The sequence below is a fragment of the Salmo salar genome, chromosome 15 (assembly GCF_965601325.2).
Source record: "Salmo salar chromosome 15, fSalSal1, whole genome shotgun sequence".
Lineage (NCBI taxonomy): Eukaryota > Metazoa > Chordata > Actinopteri > Salmoniformes > Salmonidae > Salmo > Salmo salar.
Window position 1 is genome coordinate 30,404,929 of NC_138305.1, and position 19,809 is coordinate 30,424,737.

Genomic DNA, 19,809 nt, shown 5'->3' on the forward strand with positions numbered 1-19,809 from the left:
AAAAATGGTTTTCTTTCATAAGTATATTAGAGTGAGATGAGTTTGAAAACCAAACCGGTGTTAAACAAAAGTATAAGTAATTCGTAATTTCTGTGTTTTTACTGCTGCAATTGAAATTTGTTATTGCTTTTTAGAACCGTTAAAGTAATGCAAAATGGGTACGAAAATGTGTTGGTATGCATACAATCTGGTAACTCATGTCACCTCAAGTGAGGCTTTTATAGAGTTAACCCACTTGGGAGAGATTGTAAGGATTGCAAGGGTTGTAGTATTTTATATTTCATGAAGGAAAAATATACAAAGGCTGTTTACACAGGAAGACTAATTCAGATTTTATATTTTGACAAATCAGATCTTTTGCCAATAATTGGGCAAAAGACCAGAATTGGGTCACCTGTGTAAACACAGCCATAGAGCTATGTTCATTTGCATTGCAAATCGAATATGATGAGTGATTTTGCTTTAACTACACACAGCCAAACTAGGACTAGCTCCTATGGTCTGCACCTGACAACAATCCAAGATATATATATCGGAGGGAGCACTGATTTGTTCTCTAATCCACACACAGGGCAGAAAACAAAGGGTGCATTTACACATGCCGCCAAATCTTTTCACCCTATAATTGGTCTCTTGACCAATCAAATCAGCTCTTTTGCCAATAATTGGGCATAGATCAGAATTGGGTTGCCTATGTAAATGCAACCATAGAGCCATGTTCAATTGCATTGTAAATTGTATATGATGAGTGGTTTTGCTGTAACTACACTGTCGATATGAGACATTTTTAGGATAAACAATAGTTGATGGTCATGATTCAGCAATTGATTGCATGAAATGAAAAATTAAATAAACAACATTGATAATAAAGATGCTCACCAACCAAGTGTGGTGTTTTGCAAACTTATTTCATCTATCACCATGCAGGTAGGTAGCTAGAGAAGGCTTGGCCTACTATGTTAGATTTGACTAGGTGGTATACAACTACGGTCAAAAGTGACTTTTCGTAGCAGGTTGGAGAACTTACGCAGAGGGTTAGGATAATTAGGTTAAGGTTAGGAAAGGTTAGCAAAAATGCTCAAATTCTCCCCCAACATGCAACTTTGGCTGCGTTTACACAGACAGATACATTTGGATCATTTTTTTCTTTTTTTTACCACTAATTGGTCTTTTGAACAATTAGATCAGCTCTAATGCCAATAATTGGGCAAAAGATCAGAATTAGGCTGCTTGTGTAAATGCGGCCTTTCACAAACTGTATCCCATCTAGCCAATCGCATCAACAACAAAAAAATTGAGAACTGATCTGATTGGCTAAAATACCAATTAGTGGGAAAAAAGATTAGAATTGGGCTGCCTGTCTAAATGCAGCCTGTTGGCCAGGTGGCCATGTTGACTAGATAATTGATTACTGGTAGTTGCTTGTTTGTACCTGGTGCTCTGACGGAAATGCTGCCCCCCGTTGCTATCGGTGGTTAGTAGCTAGCAAAAAGGCGGAGAAAGTGTGCGCGCGCCAAAGTGTTTTTGTTTACAAATTCGCCATGGCCCAAAGTATTGAAGGTAAGTTACAAGTAAATGTAGGTAGTTAGGTAATGTAGTTGCTACAAACAGTTATGGCTAGATAGTGAGTTTACTCATTCAATTTCACACCCTAGTTCTATGCTTGCTTGTGTTGGCTAAACTGGCTTTAGTAAGCTATTTAGCGGTGCACACTAAGTTACTCAATATTTCAGTTTCAAACGAAATCCTGTAGTCACACAATTATCCAACCTTTTACACCATGTTTTGCAAACTTGTTGATGGTCTGCAGGTGACAGACGCAGGTCGGGTCAGATGCAAGAGTCTTGCCAATGCCAGAGTCCCCATGACAATGATAATGTGGTCATGCACGACCCTGAATGCAGCATTATACTGGAACTAGATTCTTCAGAATCATCTGAGGAATCTTCAGAAGAAGACATTGTGAAGGCAAGGCTTTGATTTAGTTATTGCCGGTGTTCTAGCAAACTCGCCAGGTTACCTGCTCAGGAGAATGGCACTAAAGGCCGATGGTGGTGTATCTCTCATTCAAATTGCTTTGCCTTACGTACATTTTTCTAAGATGCTATACTTGTTAATAAACCCATCGCTTTCCCCTTGCTAGTGTTCTGCAGAGACAGAGGTTGTAGGCCCAGCCAATGCAGCCATGGAACTGGAAAGGAGGATTGAGGAGATGAGGAGGCGAAATGACGCTTTGCTGAAACGGTTCAATGTAAGTGTATCAGTAGCTAGTGCAGCGCCCAGACTGAAACTGATATCATACAAAGGTAAACCCTATACATCGATATGCTACTATTTTGAAAAGGTTTAGTTAAGGAATTTGAAACTGAAGCCTTTCATCATGTTACCTACAAAGCAGGATGCAAATGGTCACTGAATTGGTTACCTTTACATTTTCCTCATGTCTTTGGCTGTATTGAGGCCTCAGATATAGTCACCTCACCTAAGTCACATGACATGTCTCATTCTTCATAGGAAGTTGAGGAGGACAGGAGAAGGGCTGAGCTTAGGGGGGCAGCCCTGCTGCCCAAAAGCACCAAACTGGTCAAAACCAGTTATTCAGCTCCTACCACTGACGTGTCGGACCAGTGGGAGAGCCTCACCATCACCGTAATGAACCAGGTGCCAACCCAGGTGTTTCCTGTGCAGCCCACTTGGGGGAGACATTGCACTTCTCACTTGCTACTCGACTGCAAGGAAACATAAGAAAGCAGTAACCTGAGTCATGAAATTAATTGAAATGGATTGAAAGATTCCCAAAGTTGACCTGGATTCATCCAGTTGATCGCACCCCCACCCCTGCTGATAATAATACGGGATAACTTGTAGTTACAGTATCAACATTGCTCTTCCCATAATCTCTGTTGATGGGGTGACATTGCTGGTGACATAGTTTTCCCTCTGAAAATTAATAATGCTTTTTACCATCTAATATCCCCTCTCCTATGTGTCATATGGAGAAGGACTCCCGTTTGGTGGCAAGACGGTCTAATGGAGGCAGAAGGCAGGCCAAATCACGGAGGTTGGAGGACCGCCTGGAAAAGAGATGTGGGGAGGAGAAAAACATTTTGGAGGAAAGGCAGCTGATAATCTGCACTATAGACAACGGTGAGGTAAGTTCTGTCCACTATGACATGGACTCTGCTGTCATTGACAAGGGTTTAAGCGTTAAATGAGTGATTTTTGGTGTTGCTCAAGAAACATACAGGCAATAAAATATTGACAAGGAAGGTCCATCCCCGCTCTCATGAGTAGGAAATTACCCTTGAAAAAGAGGCTGTCTATTGACTAATGTGAGGTTGACGTCAATGTTTGTCGTTTTGAGTGTTTGTGAAGCTTAGCGCTTCTTCTAATGTGTCTCTGGAAATGTAGATGAATGCGACGTAAAACCTTTTCATGCGGCCCTGTCTGCTAAAACATGAACATGTTCGTCAGCTTTCAGTGCAGCGCTCAAACTGAAGTGATTTTTCACAGCATCTCTGGTATATATGACAATAAAAAATATATATATTGACGTCATATCCCTCTTGAACCCGCCTGCCATTGAGCTTCATGGGTCGTGTCCCAATCCAATAGACCTAGCTTCCTTTTCCCCCTTGGGAAATGTTACGCAAGAAAAGGTTTACACTATTAACTGATATTTCAGACTCGTGACCATTTTCTACTCGTGTTTCTATAACAGCTGTCTTTGATCCCCATGGAATGCTGAGAAACCACTCACAGGCAGAGCACAGTGCCCTGTAGGCTGCCAAGTGAAATGAAAGCAGCATGTCATCCACTAGGCCGAACTGCATAGCACGCTATCCCATGCTAACTGGTAGGAGCTAGTGCTCTGCCATGTAGTGTACTATATGGGAAGCTACTATAGGGCCTACAGCTATATCATAGGGCCAGCAGTAGTATACACTACTGTGGAACCCACTGTACATCAGTTGTGTGTAGTCCTGTTGAGAATTTGAACTTGATATTGGATTTATAGGCAGCTAGTGGTGCTCTTGGCACTTAACATTGTATGGGGAATACTCTCCTCATCCACCGCTAATGTGATGTACCCACCTGGATGATGCCATGGCAGCCATTTTGTGCCAGAAAACGCTCCACCACACATCAGGATGGTGTTTATTATGGCACAGTGTGGCAAATTGTTTTGCAATGGGGAAACTAGTGTTTCTTATTGGACAAGATCACAGTACGTCCCCATTTTACTGTTTTGAAGCATTTTCTACCCTTTTTTTGGTCCTTTTTGAGCACGGCCCAGACAAGGCCACAGTACATAAATGCCCCACTTTTAGAAACTTGAGTAACTGGCTGTGACAGTGGAATTGGGCTGGAATGGAAGCTCAGGGATGGATGTCAATCTGACCTCTATTCAACTGCAGCGGTGTTACTATTTATTCCCCATGGGGATTGTTGTTGGACTAGTTGAATAGATCCCTGTGGAGGCATGTTACCGCCATAATCTTATTGCAAAATGTGTTGTCGAATGGTCGTCCTTGTTTACTATGCCTTGATTAACACAGTAGGCCTAGTGTTTGATGGTGCACATTGTTCACTTTTAATATGATGCAATATAGGAAGGATGAATGAATCATCCTGGCGGTGATGAATTTAAGTTGTCCTGTCTTTTCAATATTTTGACATTGGTACACTGTGCTGTGGTTCCTGGACTGTGGTTCCTATCTTGTCCACTTGAGTGTGCTGTTGTACACTGAGCAGGTTTCTCCTACTTGTTTGTTTGAATTTGGCCAGGGCTCTTCTACTGTATGTATTGACCCATGTTTTAGTCATATGTTAATTTACCCATGTAGCAGCTTTTTAATGAAGTTTATTTTATTTCTTGAATTCTACTTTTCACTTATTAAAGTGCATGATCAGAAGCTATTAAATGTCAAATGGACCAACAACTAGTGCCTCTTGTTCTGTTGGGCAGCTGTGGAGCCCTCTCCACAAAACAAAAATCTAAGCTGCTACGTCACATGTCTCCCCCACTGAGACTGAAGTCTCTCTCAGTTTCCTGAGCGATAACAATTAGGCCTGATTACACCCACCGGTCAAGACATGACGCAGAATTCACTGCTGGCCATAATCTGCCGACTGATATACACGGGTATAAATGTGCGTAGACCATACATGTCACACTAGGCCTAGCAGTGTTCACTTTAATTTTATAGTACATACCCTGTTACTATAATGGGCCTATATCATGCCAAGTTCAGAGTGTTGTCGATGGAAATCTTATAATGATTCTATGTATTGCATACTGTTGAATCCATAGGCTAAAGCTTATGGATTCAACAGTGTCCTGGTATGTGTTGTGGTCTGTTGGGTTGTTCTGAACAAGCCTCTCGGTTATACAGCCCTGTAGGTTGCTGGTGCCATCTACCACCTTCTGATGTTTGGGCAAATCTTTGTGAGGCCCGACTCCGAACTTGAGATATGCGCATTTAATTCCAAACCCACGTGTAGGCTAAATCATGCATTGATGTCAATGGGAGATGTCTCATGTTAGGCTTGAGGCCTATGATCACAGGTTGATTGTAGGGAGGGGCCAGGCTTTGATGGACAGCAAATCATTCTGTAGCGAAGGCCAACTGTTTTCATTTGGTAGGTGCTGAGCTTTCTCATTGGTGTGTTGCTTTGTATACTGACATCAAGCAAATTCCCACACTGCACACCACATGCTGTAACTACCCATAGGGGAAAGGGGATACCTAGTCAATTGCGCAACTAATTGCATTCAACTGAAATGTGTCTTCTGCATTTAACCCAACCCCTCTGAATCGAAGAGGTGCGGGAGACTTCCTTAATCGACATCCATGTCATCAACTCCCAGGGAGCAGTTGTTGCTGGGGGTATACTGCCTTGCTCAAGGGCAGAACGGCAGATTTTTCCACCTTGTCGGCTCGGGGATTCAAAACCAGCGACCTTTCGGTTGCTGGCCCAACGCTTCTAACAGCTAAGGTACCTGCTGCCAAGTCTTCCAGTCGTTGTGTTAGTTAACATTGGCTCGAGAAACTACCTCGAACTTGCTGTCTTAATAAAACAGTTTTGTACCACCACCACTTAGGATGTTGTACACAATTACTTTTTTTGGTGGGGGGATAGGAATCTCTGTCATGTCTTATGACAAACTTGGGCAAGAACATTTATTTGATTCCCTACTAAGTTAAATACATCTTTTGAATTCTGTTTTGTCTGTATTCCTGATTCATCATTCTGCCCCCACAGCCTAGTAACATAACATAAGCACGCTCTAAGGCCACAAGACTGTATACCTCCTGCTATGCTCTCAACATGAGGATCTGTACAAACAAAGTAATGGGACTTGTTAATGGAGATGAATTATGGGGTATGACGGGGCCACCCTAGTCTCTGGGGATTGTGACTAACTGACGCTCGCATGTGCACAAACGCCTTCTGGTGTTTCTTGGGAACAAATGACACTACCCCTGTCGTGACGATCAATCGAAGTCTTTTTCCAGGGGATAGGTGTGACACACACATGGAAGCGCACGGCACCAAGTCTGCCTTTTTATTCTACAGGTTATGCAACAGGGGCGTTGTCTGCCTCTACGGACACTGCGCACACACACACACACCCACACCGCGACCCAGGAGGAAGAGGGAAATTGAAAGCACTAGTTGCTGTGGGAGCCTGGTGAGGCCTGGGAGCGAGAGTGGTAATCCGCCAACTGTCCCTAGGGCTGGGCAATATCGTGTATATACCGGTATGGATTCACATACTGGTATGAATGTTTAGTAAATAAATAAAAGTTCAACAAATTGGACTAATTCACTGTCAGTTTTGTTCTCGTCTGGTTGAGTATAAAACAGAGTGGAGAACCCAGTAAAACCACTTCATATGTCATCCTAGGGTCCTTGCCCTACTCTTAAAAAATATTTAAGAACTTCACAAACATGAAATACCGCCATACTATTAAATGTTGTGATATGATATTCTGGCCATATCGCCCAGCCCTAAGTGTCCCTCATGCTGTCCCCCAGCACTAATGGAAAATACCCCCCTCCAAATCTCAGGAGATGGGCAGCCCATCATGCAACAAAATTTCTCATCTCTCTCCCTCCATGCTTTTATCTCGACACATTCCAGATTTCTCCCTAGCCCTGCTCTCTTTGGTTTTCTTTTCTCTCCCTGAAGTCCTCCTTTTTAAACTGAAATATGACCACTTTTTAGCTGTAACAAGAGGGAAGTGAAAGGGATTTGCTATCCAAACATCAGGGCTGCAGTGTTCACCCAGGGGGAAAAGAACTGAATGTTGTAGCTAGAGCCAAACCAATTCCTCTGTCCACATGTCAAAGGCTTGTCTGCTCTACGTTATGTTTCTATCTGAACGCCCTACTGAAGACTAACCAGCTGTTTCCTGCCTGTGTTACATCCCCTCCACCCCTCTTTCCTTAGGGATAAGAATTGGAAATATCTACTCTTTCCCAGCCGCCAACTCTTATCTCCCAGGCACTGAGCCCTAGACCAGTGGTTTTTAAACCTGTCCTCTGGGACCCTGAGACGTTTTTTTTTTTTTGTAGCCCTTAACTAGGTCACTTGAATGTCCTATTCAAGGGCTTGATTACAGTAGTCAAGTTGAATCATGTGTGCTAGCTGTGGCATAGTTAAAATATGTTGAACGGCTCGGGATACCCAAGGAGAGGCTTGAATACCCCTGTCTTAGACCACAGTGCTTACGGTCCTAGTTAATCGTCCGTGACTAGGGTTGTGTTCATTAAGGCTAGCAAAAGAGAACATTTTAAAATGCTTTACAACATAAATCAAAAATAGGCATTCCTTATTGGGCAAGCCCTGGTAGTCCCTCCCAGTTTCAGTCAGTTTTCTTCCATTTGATGCCCAATGAACACGACCCAGGCTATGTGTGGGATTTTATGGTTGGCCTCAGAGGATATATTTGTCCTTGTTGCCAAATTACTAACCCCTCAAATATAATTTTTCACATGCTTGGTAAACCGGTGTAGACTAATAGTGAAATGCTTACTTACAGACCCTTCCCAACAATGTAGAGAAATAATACAAAAATAACACAAGGAACAAGTTATCAATACACAACGGTAACTTGGCTAGATGCACAGGGTACCAGTACCGAGTCGATGTGCAGGAGTACGAGGTAAATGTGTACATTAGGGCTGTCCATGAAACATGATGTTTTATTTTTTTTTTCTTTTCTTCCATATAGTGACACACCCCATGTTTAAATAAAATCAACTGTATGTAGGCTACTGAGCTTGTCAGATAGTTTAAGCACTGATTTAAAATTGAAGATGCACAAATTACTAAAGGAGCCAGAGATCAATATCGCCTAATCAGAACGGGGGGGAAAACTGAACTTGAAACATTGTATCAACTGTTAACTTGGTTTGCCCAGAAGCTAGCGCATACTTGCGATATTGTATTCATACTTCTGATATTGTATTGAAGCTCATGCAGTTTTTCTCCAGTAATTGCATGTGCGCCAATAGAATGGAGGGTAGAGGCAGTTTATCCACTCGCCAACGTAGTCTGTTCAGGTAGCCCGCACGACGCCTCGCTAGCGCAGTCGACGCAGAGTGTCGGGAATTTGGTCCGGGAATAATTATTTTGCCTCCGACTCATTGAATTAAAGTCCATGTCCAAATCGAGGTAGTAAAAAAATATATATATATATATATATAACTGCTCAAAAAAAATAAAGGGAACACTTAAACAACACAATGTAACTCCAAGTCAATCACACTTCTGTGAAATCAAACTGTCCACTTAGGAAGCAACACTGACAAAATTCACATGCTGTTGTGCAAATGGAATAGACAACAGGTGGAAATTATAGGCAATTAGCAAGACACCCCCAATAAAGGAGTGGTTCTGCAGGTGGTGACCACAGACCACTTCTCAGTTTCTATGCTTCCTGGCTGATGTTTTGGTCACTTGAATGCTGCCGGTGCTTTCACTCTGGTGGTAGCATGAGACGGAGTCTACAACCCACACAAGTGGCTCAGGTAGTGCAGCTCATCCAGGATGGCACATCAATGCGAGCTGTTGCAAGAAGGTTTGCTGTGTCTGTCAGCATAGTGTCCAGAGCATGGGGGCGCTACCAGGAGACAGGCCAGTACATCAGGAGACGTGGAGGAGGCCAACAACCCAGCAGCAGGACCGCTACCTCCGCCTTTGTGCAAGGAGGAGCACTGCCAGAGCCCTGCAAAATGACCTCCAGCAGGCCACAAATGTGCATGTGTCTGCTCAAACGGTCAGAAACAGACTCCATGAGGGTGGTATGAGGGCCCGACGTCCACAGGTGGGGGGTGTGCTTACAGCCCAACACCGTGCAGGACGTTTGGCATTTGCCAGAGAACACCAAGATTGGCAAATTCGCCACTGGCGCCCTGTGCTCTTCACAGATGAAAGCAGGTTCACACTGAGCACGTGACAGACGTCTGGTCTGTCATTTCCTTTTAATACTTTATCGTTTTAGTTGTCTGTGGAGCATTGTGCCTGAGGGCTGACGCTGTATTCTGCCTATCAGCACAAAAGTCAACGTCAAATGCATTTTGACGGTAGATTCAGTTTACGAATTGGAAATGGGGGGGGGGGGGGGGGGGGAGAATCTTACTTAATTTTTTTTGTAAAATGTACGTACCCCACCATGGCTTAGCCCCACTCCATAAGTTGTACTTACTGTATGTTGGTCTGCTGGTGAGTGTATCCCTACACAAGTTTCCCACAGTCAGCAGAGCAAGGAGAGGGAGCACGTAAAGAACACACATCGTGTAGATCACTGTAAACTGAGCCTTCAGAGACCTAATGGTCTTGCCAAGAAAGAAGCCTTGATTAGAAAATGGAACACCTGGAAAAATCTTCCATTTTAATATAGAGATGTGTTGGTGTTTCAAGAGTTTCTCCCTAAGTGAAACGCTCATTGATCCCAAGGGTAGTTTACGTATGGTTGAACTTTAAGGCGCAGGGAAATTCCAAAAGTACCCTAGTAAATTATTTAAAGGTCCAATGAAGACATTTTTTAAATATAGATATATACTGCCAAATTCTCTAAAATGACGTTAAGAGGTGGGTTATGGTAGAGAAATTAACAGGACAATTTCTGGCAACAGCTCTGGTGGACATTCCTGCAGTCAGCATGCCAATTGCGCACACTCCCTCAACTTGAGACATTTGTGGCATTGTGTTGACACAACTGCATATTTTGTAGTGACCTTTTATTGTCCCCAGCACAAGGTGCACCTGTGTAATCATGCTGTTAATCAGCTTCTTGATATGCCACACTTGTCAGCTGGATGGATGGATTATCTTGGCAAATGAGAAATGATCACTAACAGGGATGTTAACAAATGTGTGCATATGGAACATTTCTGGGATCTTTTATTTCCGCTCATGAAACATGGGACCAACACTTTACATGTTGAGTTTTTTTCTATTTTTGTTCAGTATAATTTACTGCCTGGTGACTAGACAGGCCAAAACTCCATCCCACCAAAACGGGCAGAAAGTCAAACCTCTCTTACACTAAAAGGGCATTATCATTGTCACAGTATTATTCCAAACTCGGTGTGGAAATATACATGTTACGAATGTTACAAAAAATTAGGAACACCTTTCTAATGTTGAGTTGCACCCCTGGTTTGCCCTCGGAACAGACTCAATTCATTATGGCATGGAATCTACAAGATGCCAAGTGTTCCACAGGGCTGGCCCATGTTGACTCCAATGCCTCGCCTGGTTCACAAACTACTTCTGAGTTCAGTGTGTCAAATCGGAGGGCCTGTTGTCCGGACTTTTGGCAGTCTATGCGGTGCCACAGGGTTCAATTCTCAGGCCGACTCTTCTCTGTATATATCAATGACGTCGCTCTTTCTGCAGGTGTGTTTTTTTTTGTTATTTTTTTTTTTATTTTTATTTTTTAAATCAACCTCTATGCAGACGACACCATTCTGTATTCATCTGGCCCTTCTTTGGACACTGTGCTAACAAACCTCCAAACAAGCTTTAATGTCATACAACACTCCTTCCGTGTCCTCCAACTGCTTTTAAATGCTAGTAAAACTAAGTGCATGCTCTTCAACCAATCGCTGCCCGCCCACCTAGCACCATTCTGGACGGTTCTGACTTAGAATATGTGGACAACTATAAATATGAAGGTGTCTGACTAGACTGTAAACTCTCCTTCCAGACTCGTATTAAACATCTCCAATCCAAAATTAAATCTAGAATTGGCTTGCTATTTTGCAAAAAAAAAGCCTCCTTCACTCATGCTGCCAAACATACCCTTGTAAAACTGACTATCCTGCCGATCCTTGACTTCGGCGATGTCATTTACAAAATAGCCTCAAACACTCCACTAAGCAAATTGGATGCAGTCTATCAGCCTGCCATCCGTTTCGTCATCAAGGCCCCATATACTACCCACCATTGCTACCTGTATGCTCTCGTTGGCTGGTCCTCGCTATATATTCGCTGCCAAACCCACTGGCTCCAGGTCATCTATAAGTCTATGCTAGGTAAAGCTCCGCCTTCTCAGCTCACTGGTCACCATAGCAACATCCACCCATAGCACGTGCTCCAGCAGGTATATTTCAATGGTCATCCCTAATGCCAACACCTCCTTTGGCTGCATTTCCTTCCAGTTCTCTGCTGCCAATGACAGGAACGAATTACAAAAATCACTGAAGTTGGAGACTTATAACTCCCTCGCTAACTTCAAGCATTGGCTGTCGGAGCAGCTCACCGATCGCTGTACACAGCCCATATGTAAATAGCCCATCCAACTACCTACCTCATCCCCTTATTTATTTTTTCTGCTCTTTTGCACACCAGTATTTCTACTTGCACATCTCACTCCAGTGTTAATTGCTGAAATTAATTACTTCGCCACTATGGCCTATTTTATTGCCTGTCCTCCTTACTTCATTTGCACACACTGTATACAGATTTTCTATTGTTGTATTGACTGTATGTTTGTTTACCCCATGTGTGTAACTGGTTTTTTTTTTGTTGCACTGCTTTGCTTTATCTTGGCCAGGTCGCAGTTGTAAGTGAGAACTTGTTCTCAACTGGCCTACCTGGTTAAATAAAGGTAAATAAATGCTTCCCACAGTTGTCAATTTGGCTGGATGTCCTTTTGGGTGGTGGACCATTCTTGATACACACACGGGAAACTGAGTGTGGAAAAATCCAGCAGCATTGCAGTTCTTGACACACACCGGTGCACCTGGCACCTACTACCATACCCTGTTCAAAAGGCACGGCACACATACACAGTCCATGCCTCAAGGCGTTTTCACGCTCAACAGTTTCCTTTGTTACAAGAATGGACATCCAGCCAACTTGACACAACTGTGGGAAGCATTGGAGTCAACATGGGCCAGCATCCCTGTGGAATGCTTTTGACACATTGTACACTCCATGCCTCGACGAATTGAGGCTGTTCATAGGACAAAAGCGGGTGCAACTCAATATTACGGTGTTCCTAATGTTTTGTACACAGTATATGAAAACGTGCAGATGTTTGAGCAACATCAGCAAAACTACAAATGGGTGTTGTACTACTCCCAACTGATCAGCAACGGCAGTGGTGAACACAGAGCTAACATTAATATGCATGTCAATCTCTTCTGGCTCAAAGTGGAGGAGGGATTGACTTCATCACTTCTTGTATTTGTGAGCGGTATTGACATGTTGAATGCACCAAGCTGACGGTTTTGAACTACTGGTACACAGCTCGGACAGCCATGCATGCATGCATACCCCACAAGACATGCCACAAGAGGTCTCTTCAGTCCCCAAGTCCAGAACAGACTGGGAGGTGCACAGTACTACATAGAGCCATGACTACATGGAACTCTATTCCACCACATCAAGTAACTCATGCCAACAGTACAATGTAGATATACAAAAGTACACCTTATGGAACAGCGGGACTGTGAAGCAGCACAGACACATGCATACAAACGCACCATACACACATGTAGACATGGATTTTGTGTTAAAGATATGTGGTAGAGGCGCACACTTAATATGTTGTGAAATCTGTGAATGTAATGTTTTAACATGTATAACTGCCTTAATTTTGCTGGACCCCAGGAAGAGTAGCTGCTGACTTAGATCCCTAATAAATACAAACTCCCAGGTGCTGTTCTCTACTGTGAGCAAGCTTCTCCAACCTACCTCAGCCTCCTCAGAATGGTGCCGTCAATACCTGTGCTTCTTCCAAATTTCAATATTGGAAACGACAACATCCTGTCCTCTCCAGCCCCTGTAGGTGATCTACCCAGTTCCTTCGATCCCTGAGTCAAGGTTCTCCTCCACAGTTACTGCAGCTGATGTAACAAGCTGGTTAGGACAATGAGGCTCACCACTTGCTCACTAGACCCTATCCCAACTTCCCTGCTTACCTGCTCTGGTGCCTTCACAGAAATCAACCAGTCCCTCACCACTGTATGTGCCCCCCCCCCCCCCCCCAGCTCAAACGCCACAGTCACACCAGTAGTTAAACAGTCCAGAGAAATAATTTTTTTGCTCTTACCCAAATAGTTGTTGACTTGTCCTTTTATTTACAGTTGTGGCCAAAGCATACAGTGCATTCGGAAAGTATTCAGACCCCTTCCCTTTTTCCACATTTTGTTACGTTACAGCCTTATTCTGAAATGGATTAAATAAATTGAAATCCTCCGCAATCTACACACATACCCCATAATGACAAAGTGAAAACAGGTTTTTAGAAATGATATAAAACACATGGTAACACCCATCTCACTTATTTTTTTATGCTTGGAACATGACATCATCCCTTTTGGCTTACACAGGCCCGTAGGTGATTTGTCCAGCAGTTTTCTTTTTTTTTCCCCACTTAAATTCTCAGGTGGAGAAGGAGCCTAGGAGAGACATGGGCTCAGGAGTGCACACTGCACACACGCTATGTAGCAAGCCAACCAATCCACAGCTGGTGTTTTAGTTGTATATGCATTTTGCTTTCTCGCCAGTCACTACTTTTTCAAATTGTTGTTTGTAAGAGTTGGTCTGCTGGCTGTTTTTAGAAGCAGTTAGCTAGCATGCTAATATTAGCTATCGCGGTTAACTTAGCTAGCTGGCTATCCAAAAAGAAAGCAAGTCTAAGCAGATTCTTCACTAGTCCTTCCATTGCCTTCAATTTTAAATATTGTGATTTGTAGCTAAAAGTTGAATGTCAAGAGGAAACCTAGTTAGCTGTTGACTGATAGTCAGGTCCATAATTGTTGGCACTCTTGACAAAGATGAGCTAAAAAAAAAAAAATACTGTGTAATGCAAATGCTGAGATGTATTATCAAAGTATATTTTAGACCGATACAATTGCTCAGATTTTGTTGAACAAGTAATAAGATGAGGGTCAAAATGATTGGCACCCCTGTTTTCAATACTCTAGCACCCTCCACAAGTGAGGATAATGACTGAGCCTTTTTCTAAAATGTTTTGAAATTGCAGAACACATTGGGGGTGATCTTAGATCATTCCTCCACACAGATGCTTTCCAGGTCCTTGATATCCTTTGTCTGCGCTTATGGAATTCCTCAATTCAAACCACAGGTTTTCAATGGGGTTCAAGTCCGCAGACTGAGACAGCCATTGCAAAATGTTGATTTGTCTTAACCATTTCTTTGTATATTTTGGTGTGCTTGATGTTTTGCTGGTAGAGCCACTTGCGGCCAAGTGTCAGCTTCCTGGCAGAGGCAACCAGGTTTTTGGCTAAACTGGTACTTGGTAAAGTTCATGATGCTGTTGACCTTATTAACAAAGGCCACAAGACCGTTGGAAGCAAAATAACAGCGTAACATCAGAGTTCCTCAACTGGCTCCTATTTCTAAGTAATCTCTCTTCATCTCCCAGGATGCAGGAGACTACTGCACAGACCACAGTGGCAGCACATCGGACGTAGAGAGGCGAGAGTACCTACGCTGGAAGAAGAGACGCAACCACTCGATTGTGGAACTGCTCGACCAACACCAGGACGACCTGGCAGTTCACCTACAGAGCAACAAGGAGCAGATGGAACTGCTCAACCAGGACGACCTGGCAGTTCACCTACAGAGCAACAAGGAGCAGATGGAATTGCTCGACCAGGACGACCTGGCAGTTCACCTACAGAGCAACAAGGAGCAGATGGAACTACTCGACCAGGACGACCTGGCAGTTCACCTACAGAGCAACAAGGAGCAGATGGAACTGCTCAACCAGGACGACCTGGCAGTTCACCTACAGAGCAGCAGGGAGCAGCGTAAGAAGGCCCGTTAGCTGGACAATGACACAATTCTCATTTTCTTGTTCAGTTAACCACTGTTTGTATTTGTGCATTGCACTTTATTTCTTGATATTTTCACTGTTAATGTTACAATTTTCTGTACTTTATAAACAATCTGTAAAATGAGCAACCACAAGCTTTGTTTCTCTTTCCTCACACTTTCTCTGACAGAGATAAAGTTAACAGTCTGAATGTACTTGACTTCTCTAATTTCTTATTCTAGCATGATGCCCAGGGGAGATGGACCGCCATGGTCTTTGACTAAAAGTTGTCTTTACTCTGAGTTTTGTATCCAAACCGTAACTTAGTGTGTACGCTGACACAGTTCTGTTTGTGTAATGAAGTGTTCCCTGAATTCCCCTGTTGTAAATGTTATTTTTTTTGTCTGCGTAGCTGATGTGCAATTTGATACACTTTTTGGTTCTTTAAACATTTGACAAAAATAATACTCACCTGGAGAACTGATGTTTACTGACTGTCATGTTAGGTACTATATATGCCAGTGACCCATTTTTGATTGAAACCTCTTAAGGGGCATTTTCATTTGTATAGAGGAAGCAATTTAGTGGTCCTCATTATAGTGGCTGTTCTGATGTCGTTTGACCAGATCAAAGGGGCCTGCGTAACTAGATGCGTTTGACACAAATCCCAAGTCATGGTATCTATATTAGCATTTTTCACACATCCCCAGGGAAAAAACCGAAGCATGGATTGCTGTTTTACCTTGTCCATAGATTGCTTACAGGGTAAGGAAACAAAGTTATTGGGAGAACTATACCATTAATGGATCTGGGTGGGTGGGTAGTGTAGACATTTGTCAGATACTGTAATGACAAGTTGCTTTATGTGCTATCTCTGGTTAATGTTTTTCAATTTAAGTTATTTGAACACCAAACTACCTTGAACATTGTCCCTCGTAGCGAGTGGGGGGGATTTTTTGCGTTGTCACTATGTCCACTTGGCTGACCGTCTGCCAGCTCTGCAAATACAGTATATTGCAACCTAATAAGTACATTCAATTGGGACTAGTACCTAAGTGCATAATACAGTTTAGAATAGCCTACATAAGCTATTCACAACTTTCCCAAGTCACGGTGTGCATCTGGAGTAGTTATTAAACCAACAGATTAGGACGTGCAATTAAATGGTGAGAGGAAGCAAATGAATTCCCAGAAAAGCTTGTTCTCAGACAATACAGTGTGGATGGTTTGGCGGGGGACTATTTTTACTATGGGGTTGGAATGCCTCGCCATATTTGGGAGTAGTAAAGATGACAAATCCTTGTGTTAAATCTTCAACCAAAAGCCTGTTGAAAGCGGACTACAAAATGATTGACTAAAGTGTCGGTATGTTTTATATCAAGGTCAAATGTCTCTAAATCACAATTCCATTTGTTTTATGACAGGTCATTGTCTGGCTTTTAATAACTTCATGGTGTACTTCATGAGGTGTAAAGTCACTTAACAACTTGAAGAGACTTTGTCTTTTGGAAATGGAATAAGCCTGCCTCTGAATTGTTTTGGCCAATGTTGACTTTGGGGTGTCATTGAATTGTTTTGGCTATTGTTTACCCCCATGCTTAGAATAGGCCCAAACATCTTAACAAATATACATCAAACAACTACTTGGCTTCTCTGGGTTAGTCTTCATGACACAAGTGTGAGTGTAAATTGTTCACATCTGTAGAAATTGGCATCAATCACTGAACCGGGCTCTGTGTTGTCCCAATCTCACATGGTATGTAGAACACTGAAAGTATGGTCCCTATAGCCACACGTCATCCTTTTTGAATCCTTTGTGGTTCAGTGTTCCCTAGTGGCATGCAGGGACAGCCCTTGAGACCTTGGCTGGTGGGGGTGGAGTTCCTCTGCAGCTGTGTGCTTGTGTGGGGCTTTGTGTGTATTGTGTTTGCGGGCATCGTTGGGATTATGATGCCTGTAAGTAATTTTGTTTTCACTTCGACACCTGCAGAGATTAGGGCCCTGAAGAGGACAAACGCCTCTGCTGCTAACGCTGTCCACTCTCAATATTATCAGGCTTACGTAAAACCCACCCAATGATTTAAAAATTGATTGCAAAGACCTAGGTGTCCTGATCCTCTTTGCCCTCGTCGACCTACTCTGAATCCATGTATGTATTGGCATCTTTTCACTTGCTGTGCAAACGAAACCATTGCTAGTGGGGCACGATGCTCTTAGGGACTCATGACGTTGTTCTGGTTGCTTCTCCTAGTTGTGTACTGTATGCTGATAGAATCTATGCTAACAGCATGTCTATAAACATGGTATCGCTAAAAAATGAGGGTTAAATGGGAGAACAGTGGCAAGTGTTACTGAGTGGACCGTCCTGGCTAAGTAAATGTAGTAAGAAGTGGTAGTTGCATCACTTGGGGTCCACTCCAAGGAGATACTAGAAGTTGGAAGAGACTGGGCACCATGGCAATTTTCATTTAGTGTCTTTCACTGATCAGTCCTTGAGTAAACAATCTAAACCTTGGAAGAGTCATGCAAGGATGAGGAACCTATTTTTATTATCTGAGAATGTTTTACATCTTATCTGGTTCACAGTCGCCTATCTAATCTACAATCTGTCAGATAAAACCATTAATTATTTACTTGAGAAGGGACAAACACTTTTTTCCTGTGGTTAACTTCCTCCTCGTAATATGGTTAAATATTTGTAATGACCAGTGAGGAGTCCAATGGCTGCTCAGGGGGTGGGGACACAGGCCAAAAACACTCGAAACAAAAGCTCTCAACACTTTGACGACAAAGTAGGAAGCGACTGGATGAAAGAGCTGATGGAGAGTCTCGGTGAAGCGGCAGGCACCACCGGCTCCCAATCGGACGTCTACACTGTGCTGAGAGAACTTATTGCCAAAGTGGAAAATCTGGAGAAGGCAGGTAATGGTGAGTGAGTGACTGAGCACGATATGATGTTCTTGCTACATTTTGTAATATTGTGAATTTCACGAATGGCCGGTACTTCTAAAGCCAAAGTTAATTTCAGTCAGTTTTGGTGTTTGTGTGTGTGTGTTCTTGAAATAATTTACACTTGTTTCCTCACAGAGAGACCTAAGGTGGCTTTCTCAGCATCACTCTTCCCATCATCTCAACACAGAGGGCCCTTTAATATTGACACCACCCTGATATTCACAAATGTTATCACAAACATTGGCCAAGCTTACAACTCTGGAACAGGTAGTTTATTTTACAGCATAATTACTGTTTCTAATTTAATTTATTTTGAATTGTAATATGAGCTCTGAGGGCTTTGATTGTCCGTGACTTTTATATACCTTCGGACATCAAACATGCAAGTCAACTATTCTGTATAAATTGAACCAAAAGGAATTCATGTTTATCACGAGTATGATGCTGAAATGAATGCATCTATTGCATGCATCTCCTCTCTCTGCACTGCAGGTGTCTTTGCTGCACCGGTGAGAGGGGTCTACTACTTCACGTTCACTTGCAATTCTGGGACTACAGGAAAAGTGAATGCGGCACTGTTGAAGAATGGCCAAAATATGGCTGCCGTGATTGAAAAGGGTAATGTTGACAGCATGGGGTCAAATAGTGTAATACTGCAGTTAAATGAAGGTGATCATGTTAACATTATCCTCTGGAGTGACAACAGCATCTATGACAATGGATACAGGAGCACATTCACTGGTGTCCTGCTCTTTCCAATGTGAGGAGAGCATACCATTTGCTTGTTGTATCTATAATGATTGTAAAGTTTTGTAGGAATGTATGTACAATAATCAAACCGTGATGTTCGTCATCCTTCAGGAAATACTGCAGGTGCATTTCTCCAACGTTTATGCAAACAGGATTCTGAAGGTTTTACAAATGTATGATTTATAAAGATGCTTAATCACCAATACAGTAACTGGTTTATCAGATGTCACAGATGCATAGGAATTCCCCCACTAACATATCCAGCACTAACTACAGTTTGCCTGAGCACACTGTACTAGAGCATATGTGTAAGGACCGACGCAAGCGATGAGAAGCAGGTACGGGGAGTCAACACTTAATCAGGAACAAACAGGTAACAGGACAGCGTCAGCACACGGTTAAACATGGACATATGACAATCAATGCAGAAGCAGGGAACAGAGCGGGGAACCAGACAGATATAGGGAAGGTAATGACAGAAGTGATTGAGTCTAGGTGAGTCCAGTAATCGCTGATGCGCGTGACGTGGGGAAGGCAGGTGTGAGTAATGATGATGGCAGGAGTGTGAAGTGCTGGGGAGCCTGGCGCTCGGGGGAAGAGCGGGAGCAGGCGTGACAATATGTTTAGTTGATTTTTTAAACTTTTTTTTTTACTGCTTTTGTAACCAAGGAGCCTCAGAAACTGAATGTACCATGCATACTGCAGCCTCACAGAAAACAGTTTTGTTCACATAACCTGATTTAAAAAAATGCTTTTTGTTCTGTTCTGGAAAATAAAGCAAATATAAGGATCCAACCTA

The 19,809-nt window shown here is 42.8% G+C and overlaps 1 protein-coding gene and 1 non-coding gene across 5 annotated transcripts; both read left to right on the forward strand.

The window, feature by feature from the left end:
• The first annotated feature begins 1,326 nt into the window (after positions 1 to 1,326).
• On the forward strand, positions 1,327 to 16,279 carry LOC106571132 (uncharacterized). 4 transcript variants are annotated; one of them, XM_082961653.1, is made up of 6 exons: positions 1,327 to 1,560; positions 1,811 to 1,968; positions 2,144 to 2,251; positions 2,515 to 2,673; positions 3,003 to 3,147; positions 14,916 to 16,279. In XM_082961653.1, the coding sequence occupies exons 1-6, from the start codon at positions 1,542 to 1,544 to the stop codon at positions 15,305 to 15,307; spliced, it is 981 nt and encodes a 326-aa protein (XP_082817779.1). In that variant the 5' UTR covers positions 1,327 to 1,541; the 3' UTR covers positions 15,308 to 16,279. The 4 variants fall into 4 exon arrangements, with proteins under 4 accessions (XP_082817779.1, XP_082817778.1, XP_045551535.1 ...); XM_082961652.1 differs by having other exon boundaries at positions 1,331 to 1,560; positions 3,003 to 3,152; positions 14,916 to 16,219; XM_045695579.2 differs by having other exon boundaries at positions 1,331 to 1,560; positions 2,515 to 2,661; positions 3,000 to 3,152; positions 14,916 to 16,219.
• Positions 16,280 to 17,999: 1,720 nt separating this feature from the next.
• Positions 18,000 to 19,809, forward strand: LOC106571137 (uncharacterized). The gene is made up of 3 exons (XR_014380596.1): positions 18,000 to 18,236; positions 18,396 to 18,527; positions 18,753 to 19,809. It is a non-coding gene; the product is annotated as an uncharacterized LOC106571137 (transcript).

Coding starts and splice junctions, on each gene's coding strand:
- LOC106571132 (XM_082961652.1), top strand. Junction 2,674..3,002: donor TGAACCAGGTGCCAACCCAG/GTGTTTCCTGTG, acceptor CATATGGAGAAG/GACTCCCGTTTGGTGGCAAG. Junction 3,153..14,915: donor GCACTATAGACAACGGTGAG/GTAAGTTCTGTC, acceptor TTCATCTCCCAG/GATGCAGGAGACTACTGCAC.